This window comes from Pituophis catenifer, unplaced genomic scaffold (genome assembly GCF_029215685.1).
Source record: "Pituophis catenifer annectens isolate HBS135680 unplaced genomic scaffold, rPitCat1.0.hap2 SCAF_2, whole genome shotgun sequence".
Taxonomy (NCBI): domain Eukaryota; kingdom Metazoa; phylum Chordata; class Lepidosauria; order Squamata; family Colubridae; genus Pituophis; species Pituophis catenifer.
Window position 1 is genome coordinate 28,031,808 of NW_027256882.1, and position 24,363 is coordinate 28,056,170.

Consider the following 24,363-nt stretch of genomic DNA (forward strand, 5'->3'; position numbering starts at 1 on the left):
CAGGTGCTGCATCATAAAAGTTGATAAAGGTCTTTTTTGTAGGTGAAACCTTAAAGACCCTGCTGTTCCGCCAAGCCGGGCTATCAATGTCATGATTTTTAAATTGGGTGTTTTAAATGTTTAGGGTTTTAAATCTGAGCCGAAATTATGTAATAATTTTAATTATTTTTAACTGATGTTTGTCTTTGTGTTTTTAGTAGGCTGTACACCGCCATGAGTCCTTCAGGAGAAGGGCGGTATAGAAATAAATTTATTTATTTATTTAAGCAATTGCCATGGGGTGGTTACATCTGGCCGGCAAGGCCGGTCTGGAAACAGCAAAGGACTGGCCTGTGGTGACTTTGCCAACAAAAATGGAGCTCCAGAGGGCCACATGTGGCCCTCCCGATCTCTGTTTTCGCTGGCAGAGTGCCCAGGCCACTACAGGCGCCCCCAACATGATTGACAAACGGCCTTGAGGTGGCCACACACCCCCTGAGGTCAAACACAACCCTGATGCAGCCCTCAATGAAATTGAGTCTGACATCCCTGCTCTAGAAGTTGTAGGTGCTCCATCAGTGGAGGTTTTTAAGAGGAGATTGGACAGCCAATTGTCTGGAACGGTATAAGGCAGGAGTGTCAAACTCGCTTTCATTGATGGCCGCACCAGGGTTGTGTTTGATCTCGGTGGGGGCAGAACGGACGTGGCCTAGGTGGGCAAGCACAATGTCACTCGTGTCAGGGGCGCCTGTGGTGGCCCAAGCGCTCTGCCAGAGAAAATGGGCTCCTGAGCTCTGTTTTCAGCTACGATGGCCTCCTACAACTCTCTGCCAACAAAAACAGCCTTAAGGAGGACCCACACACTGTTGGAAAAGTTTTTAGTTTAGGTTGTAGAGGTCAATAAGATCTTGGAATGTCCCAGCAGCTACAATTAAGCCAGATTTCTTTTATCAAGAAAAACTTTGTTTATTTAAAATCAATAAACTCTTTACATTTTAAATCACAGAACATGTATCTTGCTCTCTATTTATTTCTGAGGTAAATATGCCTAGAGCATAATCCCTTCTTCTCTCTTTTCTCCTTCTGCTTCTGCCTGTCTCCTATGTGTCTCTCAATGTGTGCGTGGGTAAAAGGGGTCATATTTATAGAGTGGCTAAGCCACTTCCCCTTCAGTCCCTTAGACAAAATGGAGGGAAAGTATAAACACAAAACCATCCTTCCAGTATAGACAGTGTGGTTCAGTGACACTGTTTTAGATAATTATCTGACAATTCCCCTTCTGACAGTGAACTATACTGTCACCCAAAGTCAAGATTACATATGCATACAATTAAAATGACAAACATAACTTCTTACACAAATATAGATGCTGATCTATATTAGCCAAGGACTTTGTAAGTATATCAGCAGTTTGTTCTTCTGTTTTTATATAAATGACAGATGCAAAATTTATTTTGACCATTTGGCGTACGTTTTCCATGTTGCACCTTTCAATTAATTCAATTATTTTTTTCTTTTTGCGAAAGGCTAAGCCCCTTCTCAGTTTGAGTTATTTGGATGCCCAAGTATCTATCTACTTGACCTAGGGATTTTAAAGTAAATTTTCTCCCTACAATTTCTGCAAACTTATCGCATGTGGCTTTGTTTGGCCCTATGTAAAGGAAGTCATCCACGTAGACTAATATTTTTTCAAAAATATTGTGTGCCTTTTTTGTAAACAGGCATTGGTCAGCTGGCGAGGTGGTGAAACCTATTGACCTCAGTAATTTGGTGAAGTGTTCATACCACATAAGACCTGATTGTTGGAGACCATATAGGCTCTTTTGTAGTTTCCAAGTTGAGCCCTCTTTTCCTTCAAAACCGGGTGGCTCCTTGACATAAATGTCCTCTTTCAGATCAGCATTGAGGTAAATGAGATAAATGTGCCTAGAGCATAATCCCTTCTTTTCTCTTTTCTCCTTCTGCTTCTGCCTGTCTCCTATGTGTCTCTCAATGTGTGTGTGGGTAAAAGGGGTCATATTTATAGAGTGGCTAAGACACTTCCCCTTCAGTCCCTTAGACAAAATGGAGGGAAAGTATAAACACCAAACCATCCTTCCAGTACAGACAGTGTGGTTCAGTGGCACTGTTTTAGATAATTATCTAAATTATCTAAATAATTTAGATAGGCACGGCCCTCGCAAGGTCTGTTTTAATTGGCAGAGGCCCCGAGGGCCAGTCCGCTGTTTCGAGGGCAGCCCTGTGGGCCAGATCTAAGCACCCCGTGGGCCGAATCCAACCCCTGGGCCTTGAGTTTGACACCCCTGCTTTAAAGGCATGTTTTCCATATAAAATAATGCTTAAACAATGGGAGAATGTGTGGACAAAAGATCTAAAATTCAGATTAAAATAAAATGATATGGTAGTGAGATGATAGCAGTGTTCCAATATTTGAGGGGCTACCACAAAGAAAAAGGGGTTCAACCTATTTTCCAAAGCAGCAGAAGGTGAGACAAGAAACAATGGATGGGAACTAATTGAGGAGGAAAGCAACCTAAACCTAAGGTAAAGTTTCCTGATAGTAGGAACAATTAATCAGTGGAATGGCTTCCCTTCAGGAGCTCAGGGTGCTCCATCAGTGGAGGCTTTCAAGAAGAGACTGGACTGGACAGCCATTTTTTGAAATCGTATGGGACAGGGTTCTGCAACCTTAAACACTCAAAGGGCCACTTGAACAGGGGTGAAATGTTTGCTACCAGTTCTGTGGACGTGGCTTGGTGGTCATGAGACCGGGTGGGTGTGGCCAACTTGACATCACTCACTATTAGAACCAGGAGCTGTACATTTTAAAGCACATTTTGCCTCTTCTGAAGCCCCCAACGCTTTGAGATTCCCTCCACCACCCCCCACTCTCCATCCTGGAGTGTCGCACATTCCCCTCCCCGATCATTCATCCATAGAAACCAGTGGTGAAATCGAAAAATTCCTTCCTCTTCCTTCCTTCCGTCCTTCCTTCCTCTCCCTCCCTCCCTCTCCCTCCCTCCCTCTCCCTCCCCCACTCCTCACCCCCACCCCCAGATAATAACTAAGGAAATTTGGCCACATTCTTTCTGTCTCTGGAAAGATACCAAAATAAACCATGCATTGCAAAAGGAGTGACTGTCAGGCTGTTAGAGCGCAGCGCCATGAAGTTGCCTCGAGGGGAGCAGATGGAGCTGAATCTCTCTCTCTCTCTCTCTCTCTCTCGCTTCCCGACTGCAGCAGGAAACAGCAGGCAGCCCTGTCTCTCATCTCTCTCATCCTTCTTTCTCCCTCTCTTGTTTTTGTGTGTGTGAGTATGTGTGTGCGGCGTGTGTGTGTTCCCCCTTGAACCATTTCCAAAAAAAAGGCGAGGGTTGGGCATGTTTGGGGGTTTTTCACTGATCTTGTTCTTTCTTCTTTGGGTGCCTTTTACCGTATGATTTAAATCAAGAGTCATTTCAGGTTCCTAGATAAATGAAGCTCTTTCGTCCCCCTGCTGTGGTTCCCTGTTGGCTGGCTGCCCCCACTCACTCCTCACCTGTCCTGAGAAGAGAAGGGCCACGGTGGCAGATGGAGACTCACTCTGTATTCCAGAGTGGAAACGAAGCGCCCCTCTACTTGCCTCTTTTTCCAGCCCTTGTTAGGAGATGCGCAAACTTTCTCCACACCTGGACACTGGCTGGCCTGCCCGGCTGCAGCCAATGCTCCGCGTCGTAATGGACTCCAGGAGGAGGAGGAGGGGACCCCGTCTCCCCCATTGTGCAGCACGCTAAGTTTAAGTGCAAAAGCAGTAAACAGCCATGGAGGCGGCGAGAGGAATATGGGGACTTTCTCTGCCCCGAGACACCGGCTGGGGCGCATCTCCCCAGATGAGCAATTCATCCTAGTGACTAGTCTCTCCAAGGTATCCATGGAGAGATCATGGGTTGCCTGCAATTCCTTTGGGGCTCAGCACCTCCTGCCTGGGACCCTCTGATCAGCTGATCTGCAGGGAAGAATGTGGGGCAGGGAAGGCAACAGGTGGACTGCACAAAACAGAGGGGCAAAGAATGGCGGCTGGGGATATCCAGGAGAAAACCTCCTTGATGTGGATGAGTAACGGGAAAGGAACTCTAGAGGAGGATCCCTCCCCAAGAATTCCTCTCTCCAGGGAGGGGCTGTCTCTGTGGATGAGAATTGCAATCCTTTCTCCAATTTGGCTGCTTCCTCCCATGCCTGCTGGGGGTTGCTTTGGGGGGGAGGGAGAGAGGGAGCCAAGGAAAGTGCCCTCCCTGTCAAGCACCAGGGAAATCGGAAGATCCAGACTGTTCAAATGGGTATAAAGATTTATTGCAAGCTTGAGATCTCTGCAAGAATCTGAACAACGATCAAAGCAATTTGTAAGTATGAGCTTCCAGTTGACATTGCAGGGATATCAGACACAGGGAATGAGTCTCCATGTTCCCTGTGCTGAATTCTCCCTGTTTGTGGCCTCCAAAAGGAGCCAAAGCCGGTGAAGCAAAGAAGGGCCCCCTGTGAGGTTGTGAGATAAAAAGAAGAAAAGGGAAAAAATTAGCAAAGATTCTTAATGTGGATTACAAACAAAATGGATACTTTTTCAGGCTGCTGATTGGAATTGTGGATTGTAGAGAGACATCTTCAGGAGAAATAAGATCATTACAATGCTGAACTTTTGTTTTGGAAAAACCTTGAATCCAGATAGTGATAACAGCCGTGAGAACTTCTGAGGAGGGTTTGTCTGTCTGTAAGACTTGACTTTGATGATAAAAAAAAAAAGAACTACAACACAACTTTAAATTGGAATAATACTAACCAAGAAAGAATAAAATGGCGCAGGAATTTATGGAAATGATGAAAATGATGCATCTATCACTGAAAACGGAAGTGAGGGAAATAATTACAATGTTGCATGGAAAACCGAACCCGATGATTCAAAAATTGTGTTAGAACACATTCAAGTTGACAAGAAAATAACGAAGAAGCAAGAAATAGAAATAGAAAATAAAAAGGAAGACAAAGACGAGACTGACTACAAAAAATTAAATGATCATGTGGGTAGTAAAAATAAAAAGAAAGTTAAAGAGTACATTGGGATTAACAATAGAAAAAAACAGAAAGGGTGGAAAGAGACAAAGAGAGAAGAAAGGGTGGAAGAGAAAGAATATAAAAAATTTAAAAGATTACAATGGGATTAACAGTGGGAAAACAAGAAAGAGGGAAAAGGGATGGAAAACTATGGGAAATGCAGGGCAAAATAGAACTGTCCAGGAATTTAAAATACAAAATGATTACACTGGGACTAACAGTGCAGAAATAAGAAAAAGGGAAAAGAGATGGAAAATAACAGGAAATAGCGGGCAAAACAGGAGCGTTCAGGATTTTAAAGCACAAAAAGAAAAAAAAGGAAGAAAGAAACGAAGAGCTATATGTTGTATACACTTAGAATTGAAATATGAATTGAAATAAGTTTTGTTAGAAAAAGATGAGATTGTGATATTAATTAAGTAATATAAAATAATGGAAAATTATATGGATATATGAATGAATTGAAATAAGTTTTAGAATATGAATGTTTAAATAAATGAGATTTTAAATTGCACTGTTGGAACTAACAGCTGGAATATTTTTAAACTTAAGGAAAACTAACAACTGGAATATCTTTAACTGCATATTTGGAATCTAATTAAAAAAGAAAAAAGTTAGTTCAAAGTATGAGGTTGTGGTGAAAATAGAAATGATTAAGATGTTTTTTGAAGAGATACAAATATGTATGTTTGACAAAGTAATTGAAAATTAGAGACAAGATTCAGGAAAAGCAATTTGATTTATTATTATATAAAGAGAAAGATATATCAGTTATGTAATTAACTGATTTTTATTAAGATGATGGATTGTATCATTTGAAATAAGATTTAAAGAAATGCATAAAACAATTTGGTTTATTATTTTTATAAGAAATGCATGATTGTAATACTACATAATTGACTTTAATTAAGATGCTGTATTCTTATTATATTGAAATAATTGATAATTGAAAATAGTGATTATATCAAGGGAATATAAGGAAATATTAGGAATTACATTATGTGGTGAGATTTGAAATTGAGGGGGTTTAAAATAGAGATGAATGGAAAAATTGAATTTGGTTAAGATTAGTGGTTAGGATGAAGGGTAATATTGGTCTAAAAAAAGTTAGAGAGTATAAATACTAAGGCAAAAAGGGAATATATAAATTGTGTTGAAATGACTAAAAATTGTTTAAATTTGTGAAACAGCCAACACTCAGAAAAAATACATTATATGTTTGTTTGTCTGTGTAAAAAATAAAAAAAACTTTTATTAAAAAAAGTTGAATTTTAAAAACAAAATAAGATGCTTTATAAGGAAGAAATGAGTGGAACTTTGAAGGAGATGGCATTACTTTTTCAAAACACAAAGGACATCATGGAGAAAGGATTTAAGGAGATTATGGAAAAAATGGAAAATACTATACAAGGGATGATGAGTAAAGACCAAGATGCCCATGAAAGGGAGGAGCCAACAGAAGAAATGGAGGAAATGATTGCGCCATAGAACCAGAGATCAAAAGAAGAAGTTAAGGAGGAGATAACAATGAAAATAACAGTAACAGATGAATTAAATCAGGGGGAAAATATATTAAGAGAGTTGAAAAGAGAATTGGAGATACAGGAAGATACTTTTGAAAGGAAGATAGGGGCCCGGGTAAAAATTTTGGAAACTACGCAATGGAAGAGAGTAGAGGTGGGAGAAAAACCTAGATTAAACTGTCAAGAAGTAGATGCAGACTGAGATAAAGATCCAAGGGAGGAATATGGGAGGCAAGCCAAAAAAAGCAGAGCAATTAAAGTACTGAAGCGGGCAAGAGACGATGGATAAATGATTTTTCTTTTTTGTTGTCGTTCTGATTTGCTTTTCTTTTTCTCTCTCTTTTCTTTTGTTTTTTTAGATAGGTGACATGACTAGAAGGTAGGTAGGACAGAAAGAAAATGTCTTTTAATATAGGGTGACATGATTAAAAGTTAGAATAAGAGAAAAGGGAAACATTGTATACACTTTTATATCATAAAATAAAAGTAATAAGAGAAAACATGGAATAACTCCATGGCTTAGAGCCTGGATATCCACAAGACCACCTTCTGCCACCAATAATCTCCTACCGGCCAATACGCTCCCACAGAGAGGGTCTCCTCAGGGTGCCATTGGTCAAGCAATGTCGACTGGCGACCCCCAGGTGTAGAGTGTTCTCTGTGGGGGCACCTGCCCTCTGGAACGAGCTACCCCCAGGGATATGACTGATACCGGACCTCTGTACTTTCCGCCAGGCTCTGAAGACTTTCTTGTTGCAGCGAGCCAAGCTGGCTAAAGATTTTAATTGATTAATTTTATGGGTAAGGGGTTTTAAAATTGGAAAGCCAAATTGGATTTAATTATTTTTTAAACTATTTTAATTTTCATATTGTATGTATTTTAACCCTGACTGTTCACTGCCCTGAGTCCTTCGGGAGAAGGGTGGTATAAAAATTTAATAAATAAATATATAAATAAATAACTGAACAATAACAGACCGCAATTTAATATGTGTATTATTATTAGAAATATAAAAGTTGGTTGAAACTTGGAAAAAAGCAACTTGGAAGTAGATATGAGTCAAAGAAATTCAAGGTGGGCTGGATTTAAACCTCTTGTGGGCATGAAGGGATACATTACGGATGGCATGTTTGATTCCTGCTGTCACCATGAATTCCAGGCACAATGAAAATGATGGCTGCTTCCACAACACAATCATGTGGCCCAGGGATCCATGTCCTGTCCTCTTTTCCCAAAATAAGGTTCAGTGATCTCCACCGCTTAATAACTCACACATTCATTGACCATAAAACTGTAATAGATAGGCCCCATTACCATTATATCTCGAGGACTACTTGTATATAGTTGGGAAATTCTGGCATTCAAACTCTGGAGGACACCAAGGTAGAAAATGGAAACTCCAATCGTGGGAATTCAATAATCAATATAAAAAAATACCCCCCAAAAGCCTTCTTGAAGAATTCCACACTTCTGCAAAAGGAAATATCATGAAAGTTCTGCTGATCACCAGAAACAGGTAATTAACCTATATCAAGGCTGTGAGTCCTTTGGTGTCTCATCAGGTTAGAATTATGACTGAAACTTTTCTCGACATTCATACAATTTGTCCTGGAAATGAGTCCTCTGGTGTTTCATTAGGCTGGAATTCTGACTGAAACTTTTCCCACACTCAGGACATTCATACGGTTTTTCTCCTGTGTGAGTCCTCTCATGTCTTACCATACTGGAAATATGACTGAAACTTTTCCCACATTCTGGACACACATATGGTTTCTCTCCTGTGTGAATCCTCTGGTGTGTCACCAGGTTGGAACTCCTACTGAAACATTTCCCACATTCTGGACATTCATACAGTTTCTCTCCTGTGTGAGTCGTCTGATGCATCACCAGGTTGGAATTACTGCTGAAACATTTCCCGCATTCTGGACATTCATACGGTTTTTCTCCTGTGTGAATTGTCTGGTGTTTTCTCAGACTGGAAATATGACTGAAACTTTTCCCGCATTCTGGACACACATACGGTTTTTCTCCTGTGTGAGTCCTCTGGTGTGTCACCAGGTTGGAATACCAACTGAAACATTTCCCACATACTAAACATTCATAAGGTTTCTCTCCTGTGTGAGTCCTCTGGTGTTTCCCAAGGCTGGAATTATTAATAAACCTTTTCCCACATTCTGAACATTCATACGGTTTCTCTCCTGTGTGAGTCCTCTGGTGTGTCACCAGCTCGGAATTATTACTGAAACATTTCCTACATTCTGAACATTCATACGGTTTTTCTCCTGTGTGAATCCTCTGGTGTCTTATCAGACTAGAAATATGATTGAAACTTTCCCCACATTCTGGACACATATACGGTTTCTCTCCTGTGTGAATCCTCTGGTGTCTCACCAGGTTGGAATTGTAACTGAAACATTTCCCACATTCTGCACACTCATACAGTTTGTCCTCTGTGTGAGTCCTCTGGTGTGTCACGAGATTGGAATTCTGGCTGAAACTTTTCCCACATTCTGGACACACATACAGTTTCTCTCCTGTGTGAGTCCTCTGGTGTTTCACCAGGTTGGAATTGCGGCTGAAACTTTTCCCACATTCTGGACACACATACGGTTTCTCTCCTGTGTGAATCCTCTGGTGTGCCACCAGGTTGGAATTCTTACTGAAGCATTTCCCGCATTCTGGACATTCATACAGTTTCTCTCCTTTGTGAATCCTCTGGTGTTGCACAAGTTTGGAATTCTGACTGAAACATTTCCCGCATTCTGCACACCTATACAGTTTGTCCTCTGTGTGAGTCCTCTGGTGTGTCACCAGGTTGGAAGTGTTACTGAAACTTTTCCCACAATCTGGACACTCATATGGTTTCTCTCCTGTATGAGTCCTCTGGTGTGTCACCAGGTTGGAAGTGTTACTGAAACATTTCCCACATTCTGAACATTCATACGGTTTCTCTCCTGTGTGAGTCCTCTGGTGTTGCACAAGGCTGGAGGTGTGCCTGAAACTTTTCCCACAATCTAGACACTGATACGGTTTCTCTCCTGTGTGAGTTCTCTGGTGTGCCACCAGGTTGGAAGTGTTACTGAAACATTTCCCACATTCTGAACATTCATACGGTTTCTCTCCTGTATGAGTCCTCTGGTGTTTCACAAGGTTGGAAGTCTGACTGAAACTTTTCCCACATTCTGGACAGTCATACAGTTTCTGTCCTGTGTGAGTCCTCTGGTGTGTCACCAGGTTGGAAGTCTGACTGAAACATTTCCCACATTCTGAACATTCATACGGTTTCTCTCCTGTGTGAGTCCTCTGGTGTTTCACTAGGCTGGAATTATGACTGAAACTTTTCTTACACTCTCGACATTCATACAATTTGTCCTGGAAATGAATCCTCTGGTGTGTCATTAGGCTGGAATTCTGACTGAAACTTTTCCCACAATCTGGATGCTCATACAGTTTGTCCTCTGTGTGAGTCAACTGGTGTGTCATCAGGTCGGAATTATTACGGAAATATTTCCCCCATTCTGAGCAATCATACGGTTTTTCTCATGTGTGAATCCTCTGGTGTCTTATCACACTCGAAATACGACTGAAACTTTTCCCTCACTAAGGACACACATATGGTTTCTCTCCTCTGTGTGAGTTCTCTGGTGTGTCACCCGGGTGGAATTATGACTGAAAACTTTCTCACATTCTCGACACTCATATGGTTTCTCTCCCGCGTGAATCGTCTGATGTGATATCAGTTTGGAATTACATCTGAAACTTTTCCCACACTCTGGACATTCATATGGTTTCTCCAGGGTATTGAGTCCTCTTGTGTGTCACCAGGTGGGAATTCCTACTGAAACATTTGCCACAGTCAGGACATGCAAAGGGTGTCCCTCCCATATGAGTCTTCTGGTGTATTACCAGGGTGGAGTTGTGACTGAAAAGATTTGAAAAAAGAAAAAAGTATACATTACAATAAGCAAACATGCCACAATAAAGAATAATCTCTTACATTAGTTATGATTTATTTGACACATTTGTGTCCAATTTCAAATATCCATTCAGCATCTGTGTCAGTAAGGAGCCCAATCTTTAAGCATGGTGTCATATTTATTTATTTTATTTATTTTACTTTTTAAATTTATATGCCATCCATCTCCGAAGACTCAGGGCGGCTCACAATACATTTTAAAAAAAAACATTCTAAAAACATTTTAATTAACAAAATTAAAAAACAATTAAAAACTTTAAAACGCATTCAACCATTCATGGCCGGATCTCGCCAGATTGCAAAGCGAGATCAACCGCCCCAGGCCTGCCAGAAAAGCCAGGTCTTCACTGCTTTTCGGAAGGCCAATAGGGTGGGGATGGTCCGGACCTCAGGAGGTAACTGGTTCCAGAAAGCTGGGGTGGCCACAGAGAAGTCCCTCCCCCGCCAGCCGGATATGACAATGCCAATTTACATACCATGCTTGTTGGCTTTACAGAAAGGGAATGCCATGAAAGTGAAGGTGGAAAGTCACGGAGAAATTCTGTGCCTTAAACAGACAGAATTTGGAGAAAAACTGAAAATTGGAAAGGGAAGATGGTAATGGCATAACTAGAGGAAGCCGGACTGGGTGAACAGAATATACAGATAAACTCTCCAGAGGGCATTTTATTCCAACAACAGAAGCCACTTTGGAGCTCAACCAACCTGCCTCTTGTGCACACACGTCTCTCTTCCCCAAAATGCTCTGCAGGCATTTTGACCAAGACATCCCAGGCCTGTCACTTAACCTGAAATGTTCTTATCTTTCTAAATACAGTTCATTCAGAAAGTATTCAGACTCCGTTTACTTTTGTCAATTTTGTTGACAAAAGCTTGATTCTACAGTTGTTGAACTTCATTTTTCCCCTCCTTAATCTACACAAAGTACCCCATAATGACAAAGTAAAAATGTCTGTAAATTTAGTAAAAGGAAAAAAACTGAAATATCACATTGGCATAAGTATTCAGACCCTTTGCAACAGCACTTAAAATTTAGCTCAGGTGCCTCCCATTTCCCTTGATTGTGCTGACATGTTTCTATACCTTGATTGGAGTCTACCTGTGGTAAATTAAACTGATTGGACATGATTTGGAAAGGCACACACTCTCCATAGAAGGCCTCTCAGCTGACAATGCATACTGTAGCAGAACAATAGCCATGAGGTCAAAGAAAGTGCCTGCAGAGTTCAGAGACAGGATTATTGTAAGGCACAGATCTGGGGAAGGCTACCATAAAATTTCTGCTGCACCAAAGGTTCCTAAGGGCACAGTGGCCTCCATAATTCTCAAATGGAAACAGTTTGGCACAACCAGGACTCTTCCAAGAGCTGGTCGTCCGGTCAAACTGAGCAATTGGGGTAGAAGGGCCTTAGTAAGAGAGGGGACCAAGAACCCGATGGTTACTCTGACTGAGCTTCAGAGATCCTGTGTGGAGATGGGGCAGAGTTGAGTGGAGCAAAGCTGAATGGAGCAAAGTACAGGGATATCCTCAATGAAAACCTGTTCCACAGCGCTCAGGACCTCACACTGAGCCAAAGGTTCACTTCTCAACATGACAAGGGACACAGCCAAGACAACATAGGAGTGGCTTAGGGACAACTCTGAATGTCCTAGAGGGGCCCAGCCACAGTTCTGACTTGAACCCTATTGAATATTTTTAGGCACCTAAAAATGGCTTTCCATCAATGGTTGCCATCCAACCTGACTGAGCTTGAGAGGACTTGCAAGGAAGAATGGCAGAAAAACCCCAATCCAGGTGTGCATTATTGCCTCATACCCAAAAAGATTGAGGCTGTAATCTCTGCCAAAGGTGTTTCAACAAAGTACTGAGCGAAGGATCTGAATACTTATGTCAATATGATATTTCAGGTTGTTTTGTTTTAATAGATTTACAAGCATTTCTAAAATTCTATTTTCACCTTGTCATTATTGAGGTAGATGAATGAGAAAAAATGAATTTCAACAAGTGCAAAATAACAAAGTTGACAGAAGTGAAAGGGGTCTGAATGCTGTCTGAATGCACTGAACGTGGGTTCCTATTGACACAGAAATAAACTCCTAAGAATTTATTCATGTGAACAATTATGTGTATTTCAGTCTGCAAAAGGACTCAGGAGGGAATTCGCTCAAATGTTTTAATCTGTTTTTTAAAAGGTGGGGACACTGAGAGAGGAAATGGTGACAAAATCCCTTTTGCCCATGAAACTCCTCGCTTGCCAGGAAAACGACATGTCAATAAAACCACAAGGTTTTATATTTCATATATATATATATATATATATGTGTATATATATATATATATATATATATATATATATATATATATGCGAGTTCCAGGTATAGTTATAGAAGAGGCGATAGACATCACGATCTCCGGAACGTTTAAAAGTTTTAAAAGTTTAAAAAAAAATTTTTTTTTTATTTTAAAACTTGTACTAAGCTTTCGTCGGCCCCTACCGACTTCGTCAGAGTATAAAATCCCCATTGAGGAGCTGCTTGCTTTTATGTAATGCTGATCAATTTAGTCCTAGCACGCGTAACAGGCCCACACCCTTGCGTTCCCCCTGTAATTAACTTTCTTTCTGCCTTAGTCATGCTGACAGATGACGATGCACTTCCCCCTGCCTCCTGCCCCATTATGTGTTGCTTCTTTCTCTCCCTGGGGGGTAACGCAGGGTTATCAGGCATTGCTTTGAAGGTATTTCTCCCGGCTCTCTCTCCCTCATTGTTATGCCTTTCCCGTTTAGGCATACACGTTGCCTCCTCTGAACCTATTTGTTTTGCCCATGATCTTGTGAGGGGTCTGCGTTGTTCTTCCTTACCCCCCCTATCTTCCTCATTCTGCTGTTTCCCTAACCTACTCACTTGCTCTCTATCAGGGTTTATCACACCTTCATTGGGCCACTCTTATATATATATTATATATATATATATATAAAGATTTCTTAAAATCTCCCAGCAGAAAATCACAGGCAGCAACTTTAAATCCTGGAGAAAAAGGATAATAAAAACATTTGGGGGAGAGAAAGAATCTGCAGCAGGAGCAGCCCTCATGTTTCATTCTTGTCCCTTCGCTGCTTCCAGGCCCTGCAGGAACCCAAAAGGCTTCTCCTCCGACCTTCCCTCCACTCACCTCCCAGGAGCCGCTTCCACCCTCCGAGCAGCACAAGAGGCTCCGCCGACGCCTCCATCCTCCTCCCGTGGGTGACCCGGAAGAGGAACGTCCTCTCTCCTCCTCTTCCTCCTCTCTAGCAATCTTATACTCTATTGTTCCCATTCGCTCCAGCTCGGCCTCTCTCCCTCGGTGGTGATGTCAATACTAGCGATGCCGATGCTTTTCTCTTATTCTCTGCTATCGATGTTGCTTCTTTCTACAGCGCCATCTAGGGTCATAAGGTTGATAATCACCCTCGTCCTATCTCTACCCTGAAGCGTTTGCAATAGTCAGCCATCAAGTCGTATTCGACTCCCACCGAGCACAGGAATAGCTTTCGTCCATGACTATCTATGCTGTACCTTTTCTTTCAGGTCTCCCAAGAGGGCAGACTCATTTTCCCTCTTGCTCCAACTAAACCAAAGGAAAACGTCCAAGGAGGGGAATGACTATAATATCCAACCTGAAAGTGCACCTCCCTTGGGGGCTGATGGAGATTGTTCCAGCCAATTTTACATCTGGGGGCGTGCAGGATAAGTCTTGGAAAGCTGCCTTGGCAAATGATTGAAGCTGTAACAGTGAAGCTGTTGAATGGAAGGCTCTTGAGTCAAGCCCTCTGTCCTTTGGGGTCTGGTAGGGATGCCCTCATTGTCACTCCAACTCAGCCAGGAGATTCTTTTGCAGGAACTGAACTAAGGAAATCATCCGTGGAGAGAACACAATGTGCCATCAGGCAGAGACAAAGTGCACCTCCCTTGAGGCTCTGTGAAGTCTATTCCTTCCAGTTCTCTCTCTTGGGGGTGCAGGATAACTCCCTAAAACTATATTTGCAACTGAGGGAAGCTTGAAGAATGATGCTTACCCCATTTACCTTCACAAGATTAGGCAGATGCTGCATCATAAAAGTTGATAAAGGTCTTGTTTGTAGGTGCAGCCTTAAACAATTGCCACAGGGTTGTTACATCTGGCTGGCAGGGTCACCCTGGAAACACAAAGGACTGGCCTGTGGTGACTTTGCCAGCAAAAACGGAGCTCGGGAGGGACACACAATTGAGGAGTGGTGTTGAGGTGGCAACACACCCCCTGAGGTCAAACACAACCCCGATTTGGTCCTCAATGAAATTGAGTTTGACATTCCTGCTTATAGGAAAAATAAGAGGGAAAAGTGGAATGGCTCATTTACAAAAAGATCCAAAAGGCCCATTAAAATAAGCCTTTTGCTTGTTTATTCACAAGAAAGAGATCCATTCCCTTCCCAATCAGGTACTTTCCAGAAGGAATGGCATGATGAATTAAAACCTATCTGTACTTTTCAGCACTCATGAAAAGGGCTGCAGGAGGCTGTCCAAGCCCAAAACGGGGACTCCAGAGGGCTCTAGGAGGCCATTCTTGACTCAGAAGGTTATAAAAGGGAGGAAAGGTTAAATATTTTACCTTTCAGGCTTGCAGGATTCTGCTACTATAGCCTATGTCAATAATTTATAGTTCTAGTTCTAGTTTCTTGATCTGGTCTCTCTCTCATAACGTGATCAAGTAGACCAAGTAATATTAAAAAAAACAAAATCAGAGAAATGTACACCTCTCTATTTTTATAAGTTTATAAAACAATGTGTGTGGAGCTATGGTCTCGTGTCACACCGACCATGGCCATGCCTACTCCCCACCCAACATGCACCCTCTGAGGTCAAACACAACCCTGATGCAGCCCTCAATGAAATTGAATCTGACATCCCTGCTCTAGAAGTTGTGGGTGCTCCATCAGTGGAGGTTTTTAAGAGGAGATTGGGCAGCCAATTGTCTGGAATGGTATAAGGCAGGGGTGTCAAACTCGATTTCATTGATGGCCGCACCAGGGTTGTGTTTGATCTCAGTGGGGGCGGAGTGGACGTGGCCAGGGTGGGCGTGCTGAGCACGATGTCACTTGTGTCAGGGGCGCCTGTGGTGGTCCAAGCGCTCTGCCAGAGAAAATGGGCTCCTGAGCTCTGTTTTCAGCTACGATGGCCTACAACCCTCTGCCAACAAAAATAGCATTAGGGAGGACCAGCGCGTGGCCCTCGCAGGCTCTGTTTTCGTTGGCAGAGGCACCGAGGTCCAGCCCTTTGCTGTTTCGAGGGCGGCTCCATGGGCCAGATCTAAGCACCCCGTGGGCCAAATCCAAACCCTTGGCCTTGAGTTTGAAACCCCTGCTTTACAGCCATGTTTTGCATACAATGCTTAAACAATGGGAGAATGTGTGATCAAAAGTTATAAAATTCACATTAAAATGAGATGATAGTGAGATGATAGCAGTGTTCCAATATTTGAGGGGCTACCACAAAGAAAAGGGGTTCAACCTATTTTCCAAAGCAGCAGAAGGCGAGACAAGAAACAATGGATGGGAACTAATTGAGGAGACAAGCAACATAGAGCTAAGGAAAAGTTTCCTGACAGTGAGAACAATCAATCAGTGGAATGGCTTCCCTTCAGGAGCTCAGGGTGCTCCATCAATGGAAGCTTTTAAGGAGAGACTGGACAGCCACTTGTCTGAAATGGTACAGGACAGCGGTTTGCAACCTTAAACAAAGAACCATTTGGACCCATTTCCCACAGAAAACACTGGCCATTACAAAACCTGAGTGGGCATGACTAACTCAATATCACTCCCATCCAGTAGACACCCCCCCAGCCACGCCTACCCAGGTTTTGTCTCTCCCAGTGTTTTCTGTGGGATATGGGTCTCTCTCTCTCTCACCTCCTCCCTCCCTCCCTCCCATTTGTTTTTCTCTTTTTCTCCTCTCCCCCTCTTTCTTTCCTTTCCCCTTCCCTCTCATTTTCTCCCATCATTTTCCCATTTCTCTCTTTCTCCCCTTTTCTCTCTCATTTCTCTTTCCCTCTCTTCTCCTTTTTTCTCATCTGTTTCTTTTTACTCTGGAGCCATGGGCTGCCCACACCCAGCCTACAGGAAAGGCTTTGTTTGCTATATTTTAATTTTTTTTTAATTTAGGTTATTTTCCCTGACAAGGGTCTGTGCCCCCTTCTCCTTGGTTCCATCAGTGTCCAATAGCCTTCATTTTTGATGTTTTGTGAATGGCTTTCAGGTTTGGCATTTCTCTGGTGTAGTTTCGCATTCCGTTTGCAGGCTCTGTCTTTGATCCTGTTTATTCCAGATTGACAACTCTGGTTCCTGTCTCCCCGTCATCCCCCTCTCCTTCTTTGCCCATTGCCACGCCCATTCCTTACTTCCCTAATTGCTTCCCCCCCTCCTTGCATTTTATGGCAGGATGCCAGCGAAGCAGAGTATGCTGGAGATGGCAGGCCTGACACGAGAGTTTCAACTTGATTATTCCTCAAGAACCCCCAGGAATTTTCTACTGTTCTGCATTTTTCCCTGGTCAGCAACTCTTGATGGCTAACAATTCTGAGGGGCGCCCTGTGCGGTTGCAGAATTGCAGCTCTCGTGTCTGACTGGGGGTTCTTTTTCCCTCTCGGCCATAGTAAGAAGAGACAACCTAAAGATGGCTGCCACAAAGCTGGGACAACCGAGGAACAACTAAGACTGGTGCTGGAGCGAAGTAGGTGAACAGTGATTGAAACTGAGGGAGACAATTCCTTTTTGCCTTAAACTTAACCCCGAGGAACAATTTAAAACTGTTTGCTCAGAACTAGTTAAAGCGGCATTTAAGCATTCTGAGAAAATACCAGAACAGAAGGGGAAGACGCAAGAGACAGAAATAATAAATTTTGAAATAAACAGAAAATTGGACTCTTAAACTGGGAAGATGTGGTACTGGGAAGGCATTTTAAAATGCTAGAATCATTTACTTACAAAACTTATTCTGCTTTTATAAATGATTTACAACTGAAATGACATTGACTGGAGGCAATACTGAAATTTAAGTTGAGAGCGCTGATGAAAGGAAAATTTACAAGTCTGTGAATACTTACATGAGCCTGGATAGCTCAGCAGACTAATGCATTGTAATTAACTCCAGCTGTCTGCAATTAGTGTAAGTTCAAATCTCACCAGGCTCAAGGTTGACTCAGCCTTCCATCCTTTCTAAGGTAGGTAAATTGAGGACCCAGTATGTGGGGGCAATAAGCTAACTTTGTATAAAATATACAAAAGTATGAAGGCTATTGCTTAACACATTGGAAGCCTCCCTGAGTCTACGGAGAAGGGCGGCATATAAATCAAATTAAAAAAAAATTACAATGTTGCATGGAAAACCGAACCTGATGATTCAAAAATTGTGTTAGAACACTCAAGAAAATAAAATAACGACAAGAAACTAATGAAGAAGCAAGAAATAGAAATTGAAAATAGAGGAAGACAAAGACAACGAGACTACAAAAAATTAAATGATCATGTGGGTAGTAAAAATAAAAAGGAGAAAGTTAAAGATTACATTGGGATTAACAATGGAAAAAACAAAGGGTGGAAAGAGTCGAAGAGAGAAAAAGGGTGGAACAGAAAGAATATAAAAAATTTAAAAGATTACAATGGGATTAACAGTGGGAAAACAAGAAAGAGGGAAAAGGGATGGAAAACTATGGGAAATACAGGGCAAAATAGAATTGTCCAGGATTTTAAAATACAAAATGATTACATTGGGACTAACAGTGCAGAAAGAAGAAAAAGGGAAAAGAGATGGAAAATAATGGGAAATAGAGGGCAAAACAGGAGAGTTCAGCACAAAAGAAAGCACAAAAGAAAAGAAAGAGGAAGAAAAAGAAAAAAGAAAGGGAGAAAGAAATGAAGAGATATATATTGTATACACTTAAAATTGAAATATGAATTGAAGAAAGATTTGTTAGAAAAAGATGAGATTGTGATATTAAGTAATATAAAATAATGGAAAATTATATGGGTATATTAATGAACTGAAATAAGTTTTATAATAAGAATAAATTTAAATAAATGAGATTTTAAATTGCACTGTTGGAACTAACAGCTGGAATATTTTTAAACTTAAGGAAAACTAACAACTGGAATATCTTTAACTGCATATTTGGAATCTAATTAAAAAAGAAAAAAGTTAGTTCAAAGGATGAACTAACTAGGTTGTGGTGAAAGTGATATTAAGTAATATAAAATAATGGAAAATTATATGGATATATTAATGAACTGAAATAAGTTTTATAATATGAAGTTTAAATAAATGAGATTTTAAATTACACTGTTGGAACTAACAGCTGGAATATTTTTAAACTTAAGGAAAACTAACAACTGGAATATCTTTAACTGCATATTTGGAATCTAATTTAAAAAGAAAATAGTTCAAAGTATGAACTAACTAGGTTGTGGTGAAAGTAGAAATGATTAAGATATTGTTTGAAGAGGTACAAATATATATGCTTGACAAAGTAATTGAAACTTAGAGACAAGATTCAAGAAAAGCAATTTCATTTATTATTATATAAAGAGAAAGATGGTTATATAATTAACTGATTTTTATTAAGATGATGGATTGTATCATTTGATGTCCCGGTGCCTGGAAGCGGTGTGGCTCTGGATGGGGAGGAACAGGCTTCAGCTCAACCCCGCCAAGACGGAGTGGCTGTGGGTACCGTCATCTCGGTTCCAAGGGAATATTCCATCGTTGGCCATAGGGGGTGAGGTGTTGTCCTGTTTAAAGGGCGCGCAATTTAGGCATCCTCCTGGATTCACGGTTGACTCTGGAAGATCATGTTGCAACCATGACCAGGGGAGCATTTGCAGATTCGTCTGTTGCACCAATTGCGCTACCTGGAGCGAGATAACCTGTGCAGTCACTCATGCGCTCCTTACCTCCTGGATTGACTATTGCAATGCTCTCTACATGGGGCTGCCAGTGAAGACCACTCAGAGGCTTCAGCTGGTGCAGAATGCGGCCGCGCAGGTAGTGATGGGAGTGTCCCGACACTCTCATGTTACACCCCTCCTGCGCGACCTGCATTGGCTACCGGTTGCCCTCCGGGTGAGATTCAAGGTGCTGGTTATTACCTATAAAGCCCTACATGGCCTAGGCCCAGGATACCTGATGAACCATCTGCGACCAATGACAGCTCCCCATCGACCGGTGCGTTCCCACAGGGAGGGCCTCCTTGGGGTGCCATCAGCCAGGCAGTCTCAGTTGGCGACTCCTAGGGAACGGGCTTTCTCTGTGGGTGCACCTACCTTATGGAATCAACTCCCCCTGGGGCTACGGATGGCCCCTGACCTTCACTCTTTCCGCTGTGACCTCAAAACATGGTTATTTCGCCAGGCCGGATTGGACTGAAGGGGTTTTAAGGGGAGTTTTAATGGTTTTTAACATTTTAATATTGAATTTTATGTGTTTTATTGCTGTGAACTGCCCTGAGTCCTTTTTGGAGAGAGGGCGGCATACAAGTTTAATTAATAAATAATAATAAATAAATAAATTTGGAATAAGATATAAAGAAATGTATAAAACAATTTGGTTTATTATTTTTATAAGAAATGTATGATTGTAATACTTCATAATTAATTGACTTTTATTAAGATGCTGGATTCTATTATATTGAAATAATTGATAATTGAAAATAGTGATTATATCAAGGGAATATAAGGAAATATTAGGAATTACATTATGTGGTGAGATTTGAAATTGAAGGGGATTAAAATAGAGATGAACGGAAAAATTGAATTTGGTTAGGATTAGTGATTAGGATGAACGGTAATATTGGTCTAAAAAAAAGAGTTAGAATAAATACTAAGGCAAAAAAGGAATATATAAATTGTGTGGAAATGACTAAAAATTGTTTAAATTTGTGAAACGGCCAACACTCAGAAAAAATACATTGTACTGAGATAAAGATCCAAGAGAGGAATATAGGAGGCAACCAAAAAAAAAAAAGCATAGCAATTAAAGTACTGAAGCGGGCAAGAGACGATGGATAGATGATTTTTCTTTTTTGTTGTTGTTCTGATTTGCTTTTCTTTTTCTCTCCCTTTTCTTTTGTTTTTTTAGGTAGGTGACACGACTAGAAGCTAGGTAGGACAGAAAGAAAATGTCTTTTAATATAGGGTGACATGATTAAAAGTTAGAATAAGAGATAGAAATAAGAGAAAAGGGAAACAGTGTATACACTTTTATATCATAAAATAAAAGCAATAAGAGAAAACATGGAATAACTGAACAATGACAGACTGCAACTTAATATGTGTATTATTATTAGAAATATAAAAGTTGGTTGAAACTTGGAAAAAAGCAATTTGGAATTAGATATGAGTCAAAAAATTCAAGGTGGGCTGGATTTAAACCTCTTGTGGGCATGAAGGGACACATTACTGACGGCATGTTTGATCCCTGCTGTCACCATGAATTCCAGCACAATGAAAATGATGGCTGCTTCCACAACACAATCATGTGGCCCAGGGATCCATGTCCTGTCCTCTTTTCCCAAAATAAGGTTCAGTGATCTCCACCGCTTAATAACTCACACATTCATTGACCATAAAACTGTAATAGATAGGCCCCATTACCATTATATCTCGAGGACTACTTGTATATAGTTGGGAAATTCTGGCATTCAAACTCTGGAGGACACCAAGGTAGAAAATGGAAACTCCAATCGTGGGAATTCAATAATCAATATAAAAAAATACCCCCCAAAAGCCTTCTTGAAGAATTCCACACTTCTGCAAAAGGAAATATCATGAAAGTTCTGCTGATCACCAGAAACAAGTAATTAGCCTATATCAAGGCTGTGAGTCCTTTGGTGTCTCATCAGGTTAGAATTATGACTGAAACTTTTCTCGACATTCATACAATTTGTCCTGGAAATGAGTCCTTCGGTGTTTCATTAGGCTGGAATTCTGACTGAAACTTTTGCCACACTCAGGACATTCATACGGTTTTTCTCCTGTGTGAGTCCTCTGATGTCTTATCACACTGGAAATATGACTGAAACTTTTCCCACACTCTGGACACACATACGGTCTCTCTCCTGTGTGAGTCCTTTGGTGTGTCATCAGGTTGGTATTCTTACTGAAACATTTCCCACATTCTGGACATTCATACGGTTTCTCTCCTGTGTGAGTTCTCTGGTGTGTCACCAGGTTGGTATTCTTACTGAAACATTTCCCACATTCTGGACATTCATACAGTTTCTCTCCTGTGTGAGTCCTCTGGTGTTGCACAAGGCTGGAATTATGACAGAAACTTTTCCCACATTCTGGACATTCATACGGTTTCTCCCCTGTGTGAGTTCTCTGGTGTGTCACCAGGTTGGTATTCTTACTGAAACTTTTCCCACATTCTGGACATTCATACAGTTTCTCTCCCGTGTGAGTTCTCTGGTGTGTCACCAGGTTGGAAGTGTTACTGAAACTTTTCCCACATTCTGGACATTCATACAGTTTCTCTCCTGTGTGAGTCCTCTGATGTTGCACAAGGCTGGAAGTGTGCCTGAAACTTTTCCCACAATCTGGACACTCATACGGTTTCTCTCCTGTGTGAGTCCTCTGGTGTGTCACCAGGTTGGAAGTGTTACTGAAACATTTCCCACATTCAGAACATTCATACGGTTTCTCTCCTGTGTGAGACCTCTGATGTTGCACAAGGCTGGAGGTGAGCCTGAAACTTTTCCCACAATCTGGACACTGATACGGTTTCTCTCCTGTGTGAGTCCTCTGGTGTGCCACCAGGTTGGAATTCTTACTGAAACATTTCCCGCATTCTGGACATTCATACAGTTTCTGTCCTGTGTGAGTCCTCTGATGTTGCACAAGTTTGGAATTCTGACTGAAACATTTCCCGCATTCTGCACACTCATACAGTTTGTCCTCTGTGTGAGTCCTCTGGTGTGTCACCAGGTTGGAAGTGTTACTGAAACTTTTCCCACAATCTGGACACTCATATGGTTTCTCTCCTGTATGAGTCCTCTGGTGTGTCACCAAGTTGGAAATGTTACTGGAACATTTCCCACATTCTGAACATTCATACGGTTTCTCTCCTGTGTGCGTCCTCTGGTGTTGCACAAGGCTGGAGGTGTGCCTGAATCTTTTCCCACAATCTGGACACTGATACGGTTTCTCTCCTGTGTGAGTCCTCTGGTGTGTCACCAGGTTGGAAGTGTTACTGAAACATTTCCCACATTCTGAACATTCATACGGTTTCTCTCCTGTGTGAGTCCTCTGGTGTTTCACAAGGTTGGAAGTCTGACTGAAACTTTTCCCACATTCTGGACATTCATACAGTTTCTCTCCTGTGTGAGTCTTCTGGTGTGTCACCAGGTTGGAAGTCTGACTGAAACATTTCCCACATTCTGAACATTCATACGGTTTCTCTCCTGTGTGAGTCCTCTGGTGTTTCACAAGGCTGGAATTATGACTGAAACTTTTCCCACATTCTGGACATTCATACAGTTTCTCTCCTGTGTGAGTCCTCTGGTGTTGCACAAGATTGGAAGGGTGACTGAAACTTTTCCCACAATCTGGACACTGATACGGTTTCTCTCCTGTATGAATCCTCTGGTGTATCACGAGGGTGGAATTCTGGCTGAAAGTTTTCCCACATTCTGGACATTCATACGGTTTCTCTCCTGTGTGAGTCCTCTGGTGTTTCACTAGGCTGGAATTATGACTGAAACTTTTCTTACACTCTCGACATTCATACAGTTTGTTCTGGAAATGAATCCTCTGGTGTGTCATTAGGCCGCAATTCTGACTGAAACTTTTCCCACAATCTGGACGCTCATACGGTTTGTCCTCTGGTGTGTCATCAGGTCAGAATTATTACGGAAATATTTTCCCCATTCTGAGCAATCATACGGTTTTTCTCATGTGTGAATCCTCTGGTGTCTTATCACACTCGAAATATGACTGAAACTTTTCCCACACTAAGGACACACATATGGTTTCTCTCCTGTGTGAGTTCTCTGGTGTGTCACCCGGGTGGAATTATGACTGAAAAATTTCTCACTCTCTCGATATTCATAGGGTTTCTCTCCCGTGTGAATCGTCTGATGTGATACCAGTTTGGCATTACATCTGAAACTTTTCCCACGCTCTGGACATTCATATGGTTTCTCCAGGGTATGAGTCCTCTTGTGTGTCACCAGGTGGGAATTCCTACTGAAACATTTCCCAGTCAGTACATGCAAAGGGTGTCTCTCCCAGATGAGTCTTCTGGTGTATTATCAGGGTGGAGTTGTGACTGAAAAGATGTGAAAAAAGAAAAAAGTATACATTACAATAAGCAAACATGCCACAATAAAGAATAATCTCTTACATTAGTTATGATTTATTTGACACATTTGTGTCCAAGTTCAAATATCCATTCAGTCATGAAATTATCTTTTTCACTTTAGTGATTCACAAATTCTTAGCAGTGCAAAGGCTCATCATTAAATATATCTGGAAATGCTGGGGATAGATTGTACAGTTGTAAATATATGCACACAGAGAGAAATACAAACACACACACCTAAAACTATGTATGTGGAAATCTATGTGTTTTTAGCCTGAAAATTATCCCAAAATGGTTATAGTTGAAACTTCTGAACTAACTGTGGGTTTTTTCCTGATGAAATGATACCTAAATCCTCTACAAGATTTGATGTACTAATTTTGCCCACTTACTGACTGCAATTCGGACTGGCATCTGTGTCAGTAAGGAGCCCA

General features: G+C 41.4%; 2 protein-coding genes and 1 pseudogene across 2 annotated transcripts in view; 1 reads left to right on the forward strand and 2 right to left on the reverse strand.

Annotated features, from left to right (window-relative positions):
• The window catches only part of LOC139311955 (zinc finger protein 850-like), a 41,574-nt gene extending 18,162 nt beyond the window's left edge, over window positions 1-23,412 (reverse strand). Inside the window, exons 1-4 of the mRNA XM_070936477.1 lie at window positions 21,561-23,412; window positions 11,432-11,436; window positions 8,241-9,999; window positions 7,258-7,262 (exon numbers count right to left, since the gene is read on the reverse strand). Coding sequence (XP_070792578.1) covers window positions 7,258-7,262; window positions 8,241-9,999; window positions 11,432-11,436; window positions 21,561-23,391 — 3,600 coding nt within the window. The 5' untranslated portion in view covers window positions 23,392-23,412. The remainder of the gene's footprint in view (window positions 1-7,257; window positions 7,263-8,240; window positions 10,000-11,431; window positions 11,437-21,560) is intronic.
• Window positions 1-24,363, forward strand: part of LOC139310039 (zinc finger protein 252-like) — a 371,392-nt gene that overhangs the window by 283,906 nt on the left and 63,123 nt on the right. The window lies entirely within an intron of this gene.
• LOC139313463 (zinc finger protein 883-like) lies at window positions 23,520-23,876 on the reverse strand (annotated as a pseudogene).